The sequence below is a fragment of the Urocampus carinirostris genome, chromosome 1 (assembly GCF_059441175.1).
Source record: "Urocampus carinirostris isolate Australia breed hairy pipefish chromosome 1, RoL_Ucar_1.0, whole genome shotgun sequence".
NCBI lineage: Eukaryota > Metazoa > Chordata > Actinopteri > Syngnathiformes > Syngnathidae > Urocampus > Urocampus carinirostris.
Window position 1 is genome coordinate 70,322,194 of NC_142349.1, and position 15,649 is coordinate 70,337,842.

At 43.5% G+C, this 15,649-nt stretch overlaps 1 protein-coding gene across 5 annotated transcripts in view; it reads left to right on the forward strand.

The window, feature by feature from the left end:
• The window catches only part of astn1 (astrotactin 1), a 542,394-nt gene that overhangs the window by 520,995 nt on the left and 5,750 nt on the right, over positions 1–15,649 (forward strand). For all 5 annotated transcript variants that reach the window (XM_088349931.1, XM_088349940.1, XM_088349956.1 and 2 more), the window contains exons 22-23: positions 3,942–4,042; positions 5,473–5,656. In XM_088349931.1, the coding sequence (XP_088206057.1) occupies positions 3,942–4,042; positions 5,473–5,656 (285 nt within the window). The remainder of the gene's footprint in view (positions 1–3,941; positions 4,043–5,472; positions 5,657–15,649) is intronic.

The following is a 15,649-nucleotide window of genomic DNA, read 5'->3' on the forward strand; positions in this document are numbered from 1 at the left end:
AAGCTGGTTGGTAGCCGGGACTGGGGAGCAAGGGTGGTAATCGAGTCCAGAAAAAAGGTCGGCAACAAGTATCAGGCAGGAAACAGGGTAAAACCGGTCGATGGCCGGGACGGAAGAGCAGGGCAGAAACGGGTCCAGAAACAGGTCGGCAACAGGTAACAGGCAGGAGAAAACAGAGCAGGAGATTGTCGGAGGGTACGGTGCTTGCCTAGCAAAAGCGTAGGTTCGCAGGACGGTCTGACAGCTTCCTCTTTCAAGCCGGGGGTTTAAAAAAAGTCCATGAACCAATCAGCTCAAGACTGTTGGCGCCAATCATGACAGTCAACAAATGAGCAGAACAAAGGACGGCCAATCCAACCATCACTGGAAACTAATCCGACTCGTTGCCGGCTATGCAGACCAAACTCTGGCACGGGTCCTTCAGGGACTGGATTCCCGAGATCAGACTGTCTGTTCCCCCATACTCTGTGTGGATTAATAAAATCGTGTTACAAATGACAGTAATTTATTCGAACTTTACGATTCGAGCTAGGGTTCTTTAGTGTGTTTGCACTCTCTCCTGCCAATTTCGGTTGTTTCGGCCAACTCTGAAAATCTATCAAAACGAGCTTTTAATGTTCACTTCCCACAAATAGATAGGATAATCATTCCTCTTTAATACCAAGGTGTTTTTTTTTTCAGCAGAGAAATGTTAATGAGACATGCGATGATGATTTATTCCATGCTACATTTACACCAGCGTTAGGTGGCCAAGACACCGCATGTGCATTTCTGAGTCCGCACGCACACAGTGGATTATTCACTTATTATTCTCAGCGCATATGCTCACATTTAGCCAGCAGACAACCTGGGCCTGTTGTGAAGTCATACGAGCCTCTGCGAAAGGGAAATGAGTCGGCATTATTTGACTTAACAACATATATCAAAAGACAGTACAACAATATGCAAGAAAATGTATGAGGTTCCAAAGCTCCACTTTGAGAAGAAGAAGAAGAACATACATGTCTCAGAGCCAATGAGCTTGTCATTTTTCAAGTGATTTCAGCTACTAATGTCAGGACCAGAACGGGGACAGAACCCACTTGCGTTGCGTTTCTCACAAGTTTTATCGGAAGAAAGAGAAAGGGTTGCGCCCACGATCCGGAGATTTCTGGATGCGGGAAGTGGGTCGCTCTGAATGTGGAAGTGGATCTTCCGTGGCGAGAGATGGTAGTGTCGGGAATGGAAAAACGGGTCAGTAGACGGGACAGGAGAGCAAAAACATGGTCGTAAGCGAGTCGCAAGCCAGGAAAGTAGAGCAGACGTGGTCGGGGACAAAAAGAGGTCGAAAGCCGTGGCGGGAGTGTAGACGTGGTCAGGATCGAAGACGGGTCGAAGCCGGGGGACGGACGAGAGCAAAAAACAAGTGGGAGTCAGGGTCGAAATAGGCTTGCCTAGTGTTAACTGAGGTTCGCAGACGGACTGACAAAGGGGGGCGGATAGGAGTGGGTATAAATAGGGACAGGGAGCCAATCAGAGTACGAGGAGGAATGTTCTCATGTCGTCGGAGGTTCCAAAGCTCCACTTTTCCTTCAAAACCCAGGAAAAGCTGAGCGTTAAGACATACATGTCTCACAGTCAATGAGTTCATATGTTCTAAATGGCAAGAGCTTGTCATTTTTCAAGTGATTTAGGCTAATAACGTCAGGACCAGAACGGAGACAGTTACGTTTTATTGGAAGAAAGAGAAAGGGTTGCGGCCACGATCCGGTGATTGCTGGATGCGGGAAGCAGGTCGCTCTAAACGCGGAAATGAACCTTCCGTGGCAAGCGACAGCGGTATCGGGAACGGGTCAGTAGCCGAGACAGGAGCGCAGAAACGATGTCGAGGTTGGAAGCGAGTCGTAAGCCAGGAAAGGAGAGCAGACGTGGTTGGGGAAAAAAAGAGGTTGAAAGCCGGGATGGGAGAGTAGACGTGGTCAGGATCAAAAACAGGGCGAAGCCGGGAGCAAAAAACAGGGGGAGTCAGGGTCAAAAAAGTGTTAACTGAGGTTTGCAGACGGACTGACAAAAGGGGACAGATAGGAGTGGGTATAGATAGGGACGGGGAGTCAATCAGAGTTGGCGCCAATTTCGAGCCCTGATTTTTGTGAGCTGGCTAGATTTTCTTGTGCGGGGAAAAGCTCTGGGTAGTCCGCAATTGCGCACACATGCAGCTTAGAGGGAACATTGATCAGTGGGGAGCTATAAGTCTTTGATGATGTAAAAGGAGATGTCACCAGCGTCCACTATAGTAAAGACTAAATAGTCCTTTGGCATCTGCTAGCTGGCTTTTTAAATTTTGTTTTGCGGGAAATTGTGATTTCAGTTTGCAATTTTTTGAATACGTTTTTGTGTTTGCACCATGTTTGACCTAGCAAGCACAGACCACCAGGTTCCGCAACAGTTTTGTCCCCCTGGCCATTAGAATGTTAAATGGTCAATCACACACATAGCAAGCCTCCACAGCTGCTAATCTGTACATCTGTTTGTTTTGTTTTTTTTGTTTTTATCCTTGCACTACTGGCAGTTTTCTTATACCTAGCCACTCCTTTGAACATCTGTTCTTCTCTGCACTATAGTACTCCAGTGTTATTGTTATTGTATAGTGACTTGTTTACCTGACTGCCCATTTTGCACATCTGGTTAGCTGCTCCTCTTGCACTCTTTGCACTACTGTATAATACTCATAGCCAATGTTCCCTCTAATTTTCCACGGGTCTGAGCATTCACTCAAAGTCGGTGAGCAACGCTTGAAACAACAGTGAGCAACCATAATCCCAAGTGTGGCAAGATAATTATCAAGTTACATTTTTCTGAGTTTCCAGCAATGCAAAATTATTTTTGACTTTTGAATGAATTGACTCATGTACTATTTAAAGGTTGTACGGCCTACAAACGTCGTTTGTTCTTACAATTCTTTCACAAGATATACATTTCTTTTTTTTCCTGATATATTTTGTCGCATAATATTAACATTTTTGGGGGCTTATTTAGTCGGTTGTAAGATACAGATAGGTACTTAATCACATTTTTAGTGGAGGTACAATGTTTGCAACAAGATTCACTTGATATAATTGGAAATTATTTGAATGCAACACAAACTTTTCTTCTTTTTTTCCGTGTTTTTTTTCTACTGTTTTTTGAATTCCTTTAAAAAAAAGTCTCATTGTGTTTATTTTTTCAGAGCTGTTACTTTTTTCTTTTTGTTCTCTATTTACTTTTTTTCCTACATTTCTTTCTTTTCTTTTTTTCTGGCTTTTTTCTAAATGTTTCCTCCTTTTTTCTCTTCCTTCTGTTTCTTTTTTTTCTCAGCTTTTCACTACTTTTTCATTTTGGTATTTTTTACTTATTTGTTCTATTCCCCCTTCTTTTAAGTCATTGTGCATAATATTACATAATATTTGGTCATGTTGGGATGAAAGAAGCAAAAACAACCTGAAGAGCCGTTTAGGACCCGAAAGAGCCGGTTCATTTTAGTGAGCCGAGCCGAAGAAGCCGGTTCTCGACAAACTTTACTCAACTTCGTTCTCCTTCGACTCGACTTCAAAATACGGCATTTAGGACACAACGTCGGTATGCACTGTAACTTTGACTTGAGTCGCTTCTTAATTCGTAATTTTGAGCCCTCATTTTTGTGCGCTGGCTAGATTTTCTTGTGCGCTGAGAATGTGCGAACAGTGCTCATTTGCGCACGCGCGCAGCTTAGAGGGAACACTGCTCATAGCTATAATTATTTAGTATATTATTAGTACTTCAATACTCCAACTCAATACAACATTTTATTTATATCTGTACATTCAAGGAAACTGTGCGGGTCAGATGTATCGACATTTTGTTCTGTATACACGTGTACAAGAATGACAATAAAGTATATCTGAACCAGAAAATTCATTTGGCATATTGTGAACGTGTCTTTCCAGGTTTCGTCTCTGGGCGGTTGACAACACGGGGCGTCGCTCCAGTCCAAGCGAGGTCACTATCAAGACCCCTTGCCCGACCGTGGATGACGTCAAAGCCCAAGGTGAGTCGAGGGTGTAATGTTTTCATAAACCTTGGAATGATTTCTAATAACATAGAAGAAGACACACCAATGCACGTTTTCAGTGATTGTCCATTTTTCCGAGTTGTCGCAGACACCCAACATAAACATAAGGCGGGCATAGGTGCAGATCAAACGAGGCACAATCTATGGTGCGCCACTTTCTGTCACGACCAGAACGGAATTAGGACCCAGATGCGTAACGTTAACCACAAGTTTATTGATAGAAAGAGGAAGGGCAGCATGCAGGCAGGCAGGCGGGCGGGCGGGCGGGCGATCAGGTAGATAGATAGATAGATAGATAGATAGATAGATAGATAGATAGATAGATAGATAGATAGATAGATAGATAGATAGATAGATAGATAGATAGATAGATAGATAGATAGATAGATAGATAGATAGATAGATAGATAGATAGATAGATAGATAGATAGATAGATAGATAGATAGATAGATAGATAGATAGATAGATAGATAGATAGATAGATAGATAGATAGATAGATAGATAGATAGATAGATAGATAGATAGATGGATGGATAGATTTCATGTCATAGATAGATAGATAGATAGATAGATAGATAGATAGATAGATAGATAGATAGATAGATAGATAGATAGATAGATAGATAGATAGATAGATAGATAGATAGATAGATAGATAGATAGATAGATAGATAGATAGATAGATAGATAGAAAATTCACACTTCCAGCAGTATCCTTTTGTTGTTTATTAACAGATTAACAGGATGACCTCGGGGTGCTGTGTTGTCGTTTAGCAACAGCTAACTGGATGACGTCACACGCTAGGCCAAAAGTTCAAAGTCCCTGCAGCAGATGGAAATCTTTGTGCCCAGGGTTACGCCGCCTCGTGTTCACGTAGATAGCGAGTCCACCTCCTCTCCGCTTCCTGGAGGCTTTTGCGTGTCTGTCTGTCCTAACAGCGCTGAAGCCGGGTAGCTCCACCTTAGCGTCCTGGATGCTAGACGTGAACCACGTTTCCGTAAAACACAGCAAACTGCTCTTTTTGTACGCTTTGATGTTTTTCACCAGGACAGCCAATTCGTCGGTCTTATTTGGTAGAGAGTTCATTTACTATGATTACGGACGGTAACGAAGACGTATAACGCCGCTAGCCGCCTAGCCTTCACTTTAGCTCCGGTTCTGCATCCAGGATAGGGCCCCCTCATCACGCCGGCACAAGAATTCTTCAGGGCAAGGAGTTGATTCCTCGAATAACATATAATAACATATTCTTGAAGCGACGCTTGCCATCAAAAGCATGTGGATTTATCTTGATTGTGGCAAGCGTGTCCTCTGTTTAGAACACTGGGACCACTTCCAAATCCTTTTTCTGAAATCTGACAGTTGCCTTCTCTGCTGTTTCTCGCCTGATTGTGTGCATTCAGAAGTGGCAGATAAAATCTACAACCTGTTCAATGGCTACACCAGCGGGAAGGAGCAGCAAACTGCCTACAACACATTGATGGACTTGGGGGCCCCGGCCCTGCATCGAGTCCTTTACCACTACAACCAGCGCTATGAGAGCTTCGGGGAGTTCACCTGGAGGTGTGAGGATGAGCTCGGACCAAGGTAAAGTCTTTTCTTATGGAAATCCTCCGTCTCATTTCCTTCTTTCAAATCAAGCAGTCCGAAATTCCTTGTCACTATCCATTTTGATGGATCTAAATTTAAGTCCTGTTTATTTGTGACGCCCTTAATCACAAAGAGTCTCAAAGTTCTGCACAGACCAGAGATTATTGCAAACCATAGACTATTATGACATCATCCCCTGATCTAAAACCTACATGAGGGCAAGGAAAAACTCAAAAACCTCAAGTCAAGTCCTGTTCATTCGTGACACCCTTAATCACAAGGCATATCAAAGGGCTGCACGGACCACAGATTATTGCAAACCACAGACTATTATGACACCATCCCCTGATCTAAAACCGACATGAGGGTAAGGAAAAACTCAAAAACCTCAAGTCAAGTCCTGTCTATTTGTGGCGCCCTTAATCACAAAGAGTCTCAAAGTTCTGCACAGACCAGAGATTATTGCAAACCACAGACTATTATGACACCATCCCCAGATCTAAAACCTACATGAGGGCAAGGAAAAACTCAAAAACCTCAAGTCAAGTCCTGTTCATTTGGGCCCCCCTGATCACAAGGAGTATCAAAGGGCTGCACAGACCACAGATTATTGCAAACCACAGACTATTATAACACCATCCCCTGATCTAAAACCAACATGAGGGCAAGGAAAAACTCAAAAACCTCAGGTCAAGTCCTGTATACTTGTGACGCCCTTAATCACAAAGAGTGTCAAAGTTCTGCACAGACCACAGATTATTGCAAACCACAGACTATTATGACACCATCCCCTGATCTAAAACCAACATGGGGGCAAGGAAAAACTCAAAAACCTCAAGTCAAGTCCTGTTTGTTTGTGACGCCCTTAATCACAGAGTCTCAAAGTTCTGCACAGACCACAGATTATTGCAAACCACAGACCAATATGGCACCATCCCCTGATCTAAAATCGACATGAGGGCAAGGAGAAACCCAAAAACCTCAAGTCATCATTTTATTTATATTTAGTTTATTTTGTCTTTTGTTAGCATACTTGGTATTGGAGTAATCCAAAAGTAATTGAAAGTAATCCAGTTAAAGTAACCCTACCCAACCCTGCTTATTAAGAAGTTCCCATATATGCGTTTTTTAATGCCTTGAACTCAAATCTAATCCTAAAGAATTTAAAAATGTCATGTTATTATCCAGCCTTGCTTTGAACCGAACTGGGAAATCTGTGAATTGACGTCACGTCAAGAAGCAGCTCCCTCAGTTACGTAACACTTTCCATCACCGACACTATTAAAAACAAATTTTCCTTTACGGTGGGCACAATCCGTAGACAGAGAAACGCTAATCAGTTCAGCCTGCCAAAATTTTGTTGTACGGCGTTTATATTTTTATATCGGACACATGGGTCCGCTTATGAAATGCAAAAGGTAGCATTTTATATGCTGGGCTCACATCCATTTCAATGGAAAATTGGGGCCCTCCGTGTCTTAGCGTTATGAAATCAACCTGATGATGTCACAGAGGTGAAGCAAACAAAATGTTGATTGTGTTTTCTCAAAACAGAACACTTTTTTTGGGAATCGAACAAAACAATTTTTAAATCTGGGATCGGATTGGATGAACCTTAAAGAGTTATCGAGTCAAGTCGTGTTTATTTGTGACGCCCTTAATCACAAAGAGTCTCAAAGGGCTGCACAGATCAAAGACTATCGCAAACTACAGACTATTATGACACCATCCCCTGATCTAAAACCTACATGAGGGCAAGGAAAAACTCAAAAAACCTCAAGTCAAGTCCTGTTTATTCGTGACGCCCTTAATCACAAGGCATATCAAAGGGCTGCACGGACCACAGATTATTGCAAACTACAGACTATTATGACACCATCCCCTGATCTAAAACCGACATGAGGGCAAGGAAAAACTCAAAAACCTCAAGTCAAGTCCTGTTCATTTGGGCCCCCCTGATCACAAGGAGTATCAAAGGGCTGCACAGACCACAGATTATTGCAAACCACAGACTATTATAACACCATCCCCTGATCTAAAACCGACATGAGGGCAAGGAAAAACTCAAAAAACCTCAAGTCAAGTCCTGTTTATTCGTGACGCCTTTAATCACAAAGAGTCTCAAAGTTCTGCATAGACCACGGATTATTTCAAACCACAGACTATTATTACACCATCCCCTGATCTAAAACCTACATGAGGGCAAGGGAAAAACTCAAAAACCTCAAGTCAAGTCCTGTTCTTTTGTGACGCCCTTAATTACAAGGCGTATCAAAGGGCTGCACAGACCACAGATTATTGCAAACCACAGACCAATATGGCACCCATCCCCTGATCTAAAATCGACATGAGGGCAAGGAAAAACTCAAAAACCTCAAGTCAAGTCCTGTTTATTTGTGACGCCCTTAATCACAAAGAGTCTCAAAGTGCTGTACAGGTCAAAGACTATTGCAAACTACAGACTATTATGACACCATCCCCTGATCTAAAACCTACATGAGGGCAAATAATACATATTATCAACATACAATACAGATAATAATAATAATAATAATAATTTCCTTTGTATTGTCATTCTTTGTAACAATGTACACAGAACGAAATGTCGATACACCTGACCCGTTGTAGCGAGTCGATGCAGCCGCAGCCAGAGGGCGCCGCCATTATACCAATTAGGTATGTCTCGGTCGAGGCGCGAACCAGCGACCTCCCAGTCTCAAAGCGGGCACACTACCATCTAGGCTACTGAGCTGGTTATTCATATGCTATAGTCAAGTCAAGTCACATTTATTGATGACGCCCTTAATCACAAAAATGTCTCAAAGGACTGCACAGGATTACAATGACACAATGACCTGATCTTAAACCAACATGCGGGCAAGGAACAACTCAAAACCTCAGCGTAGCATGGGAAAAAAGCTGGGTCAATAGCATGAAGCCTTACCTGGTCCCATGTCAAATTTGATCACAATGCGAAAAACTTTATCCTTGTATTTTACACTTTTTTCTGAGAGAATGTCTACGCCACAGGTGTCAAACTTCCGGCCCACGGGCCGGATCAGGCCCGCTAAGGGATTGAATCCGGCCCGCGAGACAAAGCTGAGGGAAGCGCAAGAGAAAAACGAGCTGCAGGGTGTCCACTTGATGTTGCCAAAGCCAGGCGCCTCTCACAAACGCTGTACTTGTATTTCTTTCTTTCTCTCTTTCTCTTTTACTCGCTCTGTCCCTCTTTTTCTTTTGTTGTTTGTCTTCTTCTCTTTCTCTCTCTGTGTCTTTGTACCTGCCTTTGCTCTCTCTTCCTTTTTTTTTTCCTTTTCTCTCCTTCTCTCTCTCTTGCATCCCCCTCCTCTCTCCCCCTCCTCTCTTTCTCTCCTTCTCTCTTTCTCTCTTTCTATTTCTGTTTGGATTTCTCTTTCTTTCCCCCTCTTTCACAATTTCTCTTTATTTCTCTTTTGTTTCTTATATTTCTTTCTTTCTCTTTTTAACTCTCTCTCCTTTCTTTTTCACTTTCTCTTTTTCTTCGTCCCGCCCTCTTTCTCCACCTCCCTCTCTTTTTTCTTATTTCGTTCTCTCTCTTTGCTTTCTCCTCAATCTACTGGTATTTCTTTCTTTCTGTTTCTCTTTCTCTCTTTCTTTCTTTCTTTCTTTCTTTCTTTCTTTTTCTCTTTCTTTGTTTCTTTCTCCATTTCCTTCTCTCTTTCTTTCTTTCTTTCTTTTTTTTTCTCCATTTCCTTCTCTCTTTCTTGCTTTCTTTGTTTATTTCCGTCCATCTCTCCATTTCATTCTTCCTTTCTCATTAGTCCGGCCCCTGAGAGAATGTTTGTTCTATCGTGTGGCCCCCTAGTTAAAATGAGTTTGACACCCCTGGTCTACGCGTTTCCCAAACTGGCCATTAAGAGACTCCGGAAGGACCCTCTAAATGTACAATTCTAAATCCTAATCAACAGTGTATTTGTATTTAGACATTATGAATTACATTTTAAGTTGTAAATGTTTGAATTCTCCCAAGTGGCATTACTTACGTTTATTTTCAGTTCTGATTAATATTCACACTGTAAGTATGCATAGATTTATTTTGGGAATTTCATCGGCGAACCAATGTGTCAATCATAATTCCTATCGGTCACTAATGGCTGATGATATTTAGAGCCAAAGATATGCGTGTTTATCTTTTCAATACTGGCCCTCATTGCAATTGTTCAAGTGTGGTTTCAATCGAAAGGGCAGAGGCTAATGACCATATTGGAAATCGTCTTCAGGTTTGTTTACTTATAAAAGGGAATTTTGGGGCGAAACAAACGGATTACATCAAAGATCGCCAAACAATGCAGAAATGCTTTTAGGTGCATTTTTTTTATCTATAGAGTAGAGGTCAAGTCAAGTCATCTTTATTTGTATAGCCCTAAATCACGAAGAGTTTCAAAGGGCTTCACAGATTATGACACTATATTACACAGACTATTTTTCAGCCGACGAGAAGAGTAGGTTATTCATATGCTACGGAGTAGAAGTGAGTTTTAAGTTTAGATTTAAACATTTCCACTGAGGTTGCAGATCGGATCTCAGGGGGAAGAGCATTCCACAGCACCGGTGCCCGGATGGAGAACGCTCTCGAACCAGCAGAACACTTCTTTGCTCTTGGGATCACTAGTAGACTAGCATTTTCAAAGTGAAGGCTCCGGACCGGGATGTAGGGGCAAATCAGATCTGAAAAATAAGAGGGAGCAAGTCCATGTATGATTTTGTACAATACTAAGAGAACCTTGAAATCACATCTATGGCTAACTGGGAGCCAATGCAGGTTAGCCAAAATCGGTGTTATGTGATCGTACTTTTTTGTCCTAGTTAAAAGCCTCGCTGCGGCATTTTGTACCAGCTGAAGTGACTTGATTCTAGACTTCGGGAGACCAGAGAGTACTGCATTACAGTAATCGAGACGGGAGGTAACAAACGCGTGTTTTAATCTTAGATTTAAACATTTCCACTGAGGTTGCAGATCCAATCTCGGGGGGAAGAGCATTCCAAAGCACAGGGGCCCGAATGGAGAACGCTCTCGAACCTGCGGATCTCTTGGCTCTTGGGATCACGAGTAGACCAGGTTTTTCAGAGCAAAGGCTCCAGACAGGAACATAGGGGGAAATTAAATCTGAAAGATATGAGGGAACAGGTCCATGCATGATTTTGTATAATACCAACAAAAACTTAAAATAGCATCTTAAGCTAACAGGGAGCCAATTCAGGTTGTCTTAGTTAAAAACCTCGCTGCAGCATTTTGTACTAGCTGACGGCTCTTGATTTTGGACTTCGGGAGACCGGAGAGGAGTGCATTACAATCATCGAGACGGGAGGTAACAAAAACATGAATTATAATCTCCGCATCCGAAAGAGACAGCATAGGGCGAATTTGAGCAATGTTGCGAAGATGGAAAAAAGCTGTTCTAGTAATATTCTTAATGTGTGTTTGAACTGACTGAGTCACTCTTTGTGATATTACATTTGTCAATGGGGCGGCAGTAGCTCAGAAGGTAGAGCGCTCGTCTTGGGATCAAGGGATCCCAGTTCGAATCCCGGCTAGTCCGTGTTACATGTCGAAGTGTCCTTGGGTAAGACACTGAACCCCTAAGACCCCCAATAAGCAGGTTAGCGTCTTACATGGCTGCAATACAAGGCCGCTATTGGGAAATGTGAAGCAGACTGTAAAGCGCTTTGGGAAGTCATTGACTTGAAAAGCGCTATATAAATGCACATCATTTCATTTCAATGTTCAGAGCTGTTTTTGAGAACAAGTCATGGCATTTAGATGGACCAATAACTAACATTTCGGTCTTTTCAGGGTGAAGGCGCTAGAAGTTTATGGCTCTTTGGGTCAAAAAGGTTCCTGACTCCGGTCTATAGTCTGTAAAAGTCTGTGGTCTGTGCAGCCCTTTAAGACTCCTTGTGATTAAGGGTCACACAACTAACAAGAATTAGCAGTGAGTGGTCCAACCAATGACATCAATGGACATAAGCATCTTATTTGCCAAAGCATCTAGAATTTTGAAGTATGCTTTAAGTACAGTGGAACCTCGGTTTTCGAACGCCTCTCAGTTCGGACAAATCGGTGTTCGACCAAAAATTTCGAGAAATTCTTGCTTCGCTGTTCGGTCCAAAAATCGGAGTTCGAACGCCGGTACGCTAGGGTGCGATGCTGAGCGGCGTACGGGTGTTTTAGCCCCTAATTATGCCTCCGAAGAAGGTCGGTGCAAGCGGGACAGGTGAAAAAAGACAAGTTGTTCGTCCAACTATTGCCTTTAAGAAAGACATCTCATCTAACATGACTAACTGTCATTATTACTCATTAAGCTCACCAGTGCCCGCTCGTTTGGCGCCAGTTGCTGCTGGTTATCTGATTGGTTCCCCATCCCATTTAAGCTCAGTCCTTTGTTGTCAGTCCGTCAGCGAACCTCTGTTTTCACAAGGCAAGCATTTTTTTACCCTGACTCCCGTCGGTCCCGTTTTGTCGTCCGTTCCTGATTCCCTCGTTTGTCTCCTGCTACGACCCGTTTTTTGACCCCGACCACGTTCTGATCTTCCGTCTCGGCTAACGACCCATTTTTTGACCCCGACCACGTTTTGATCTCCCGTCCCGGCTAACAACCTCTGTTTCCGTCTAACTACACTACGATCTCCTGATCCGGAAGATCCTCTTCCGCATTCAGAACACTCTCTGATCCCGTGAGCGGCTTGCTTCCCACGTCCAGCTTCTCATCTCATCTCATCTCATCTCATCTCATTAGCTGCACCGCTTATCCTCAGTAGGGTCGCGGGGGTGCTGGAGCCCATCCCAGTAATCATCGGGCAGTGGGCAGGGGACACCCTGAACTGGTTGCCAGCCAATCGCAGGGCACACAGGGACAGACAACTCGCTCGCTCAGGCTCACCTAGGGACAATTTGAACCGGCCAATTCACCTGAAATGCATGTTTTTGGAATGTGGAAGGAAACCGGAGTGCCCGGAGGAAACCCACACAAGCACGGGGAGAACATGCAAACTCCGCACAGGAAGTCCGGTAGCCGGATTTGAACCCACACAGGAGGTTCCCAAGACCTTAGAACTGTGCCGCGCACGCGCTAACCACTGCGCCGCCGTGCTGCCCAAAGAAAGACATAATAGCTAAATATGAAAGAGGTGTACGAATTTCCGATCTTGCTAGTGAATACAGCATGGCTAAATCTACGATCGGTACGATAGTAAAGAATAAGGAGCCTGTGAAATCGAGTGATGCGGCTAAGGAAGTTAGCGCTGTAAGCAAGCAACTGCCGCAAGTTTTGGAAGAGGTTGAAAAACTTTTGAGGATTTTTCTCTCCCCACCGTCCACCACAAAGGTAAGAAATCCTATTCATAATCTTTTTTTAATTCGTACACGTTCATGTTAGCGTAATCTTTCGCACGGAGCGGCAGCAGCTCAGGCGGTAAAGCGCTTGTCTTGGAATCACGTGGTCGCAGGTTCGATTCCCGGCTCCTCCATGTTATATGTCGAAGTGTCCTCGGGCAGGACACTGAATCCCTAACGCCCCCGATAGCAGGTAGATCCATTGCATGGTTGACGCTGCTATCGGTTAGTGTGTAAAAGGGAAAAAGTGTGAAGGACATTGTAAAGCACTTGAGAAGCGCTATATAAAGGCAGAACATTTACATTGGGGCGGCAGTAGCTCAGGAGGTAGAGCGCTCGTCTTGGGATCAAGGGATCCCAGTTCGAATCCTGGCTTGTCCGTGTTACATGTCGAAGTGTCCTTGGGTAAGACACTGAACCCCTAATACCCCCAATATGCAGGTTAGCGTCTTACATGGCTGCAATACAAGGCTGCTATTGGGAAATGTGAAGCACACTGTAAAGCGCTTTGGGAAGTCATTGACTTGAAAAGCGCTATATAAATGCAGATCATTTCATTTCATTAAGATAACGCGAACGTACGATTAGCCTGGGTTAGCTTTGTTTACGTTAAACATTCAGGGTGTTGGAACGGAGCTCCCTTTCCAATGAAGCGTTAGCCACTAGTTGTGGAGACCCGGGTGCTAAATGACGTGTAAACGACCTGATTTTTTTTATTTTTACACGTTCATGTTAGCGTAATGTTTCGTACGATTAACACAAACGTACGATTAGCCTGGGTTAGCTTCATGTTTACGTTCATGGTAAGCATTCAGGGTGTTGGAACGGATTAAAACGATTTTACATTACTTTTAATGGGAAAAACGATTTCGGTGATCGAACAAATCGGTTTTCGAACAGGGTTCTGGAACGGATTACGGTCGAGAACCGAGGTTCCACTGTTATATGTACCTTTTCAGCGATGACAAGGTCTGCCCCTCGGGAGAAGCTGTGTCAAGACTTGGGCGGACTGACTTTTTGGGGGTTGGGGGTTTGGGGGTTATGGTTTTAGTTAAAACATCAGGTGTCAAAAGCAAGCAAAATAAAAGCCAAATGCTTCCCCGGTCTTTGTAAGAACGGCGCGTCGCTGAATTTTTCATCCTTCGTTTCCCGGCATTGCGGACTTCAAAGTCTTATAGAATCCTTTTATCAGCGCTCTCACGACATGAAACCCAAGCTATAAAACGAATAATGTCGGATTAGTGTTTTTTTATACGCACAACTTTACGCATTTGCCAATATTTTTTTACATCTGTATGAGGTAGTGTGTTTGCGAGAGTTTCAGTTTTTTGTGCGGTGTGTGTTAAGGGTGGTAATGGCTCTGGTGGTGGCCGGGGTGAGAAAAGTCCTTGATGATGTTTTCTGCTCTGCTGAGGTAGCGAGAGCAGGCAATGTCCTCCAGACTGGGTAGAGAGCAACCAACGATTTTCTGGGCTGTGTTGATGACCCTCTGAGGTGTTTTCCTGTCTGTTGCCGTGTACCCAGCATGTCACACCGTAATGTTCCGGTCCAGAGCCTTTGCTCTGAAAACTCTGGTCTACTAGTGATCCCAAGGGCCAAGAAGAGATCCGCAGGTTCGAGAGCGTTCTCCATTCGGGCCCCGGTGCTGTGGAATGCTCTCCCCCCTGAGACTTGATCTGCAACCTCAGTGGAAATGTTTAAATCTACTGTATTTTCCGCACTATAGGGCGCACCGGGTTTTAGGGCGCACCCCCAAAAAATAGTTTTTGGTCCTATATCTTCCATACATAAGGCGCACCGGATTATAAGGCGCTACAATGGGAACGTGGACAAAACAGTCAGATAGTTCAGTCAAACTTATTACCCCTTTAACATTCCCAAAGCTTGCAAAGAAGCAAATTCGTGTCGTAGACACGTGCGGATGCGGTGTCCGTACGATGTCACTCAAATGCATCGTTCCAAATATTATTCGGAAGGTTAAAGTCTTGGGATTCAAGAAATGCCAACCATTCCTTAGTTTCTATTTTCTTTTTCGCTCGCAACTTTACTGTGCATATGACAATAAACACTTGGAATTGAATTGAATTTTAAAAAAGACCCATCACAGAAACATCTAGATCACTCTGAAACAAGATACTGGGAAAATATATAGCTGGAGTAGCTCACTGAAGTCGTTGCATTCAATAATAATGTGCAACCATGGTCCTCTTATATCCGTGAGTGTAGTAAATCCAGGAGAGTAAAATATTTACAAATACAGAATGGTAAAAGATGTTTACTCTATGCCGTAGACAACCAAACTTGCTATTCACGTTCATCTTTTTCGGCCAATTGCAGGCTTTCTTTTGCCCCTTTAGCCTTTGCGAGCCTGTAAATGATCAAAAGGATCCGCCCCCTTTACCTCCGAATAACTTTAGCCAATAGTGACTGATTCAAATGATGATTGACACATTGGTTAGGAAATGAAACGCCGGTATATAAATCCCAGCATACACCGCGGACCACATCGCCTACGAGGAAAAATCTAGTCGGCGGCTGTTGCGTAAGTTGCGAGACCTTGCGACTTAATACTGATCCATATATAAGGCGCACTGTATTATAAGGCGCACGGTCAGTTT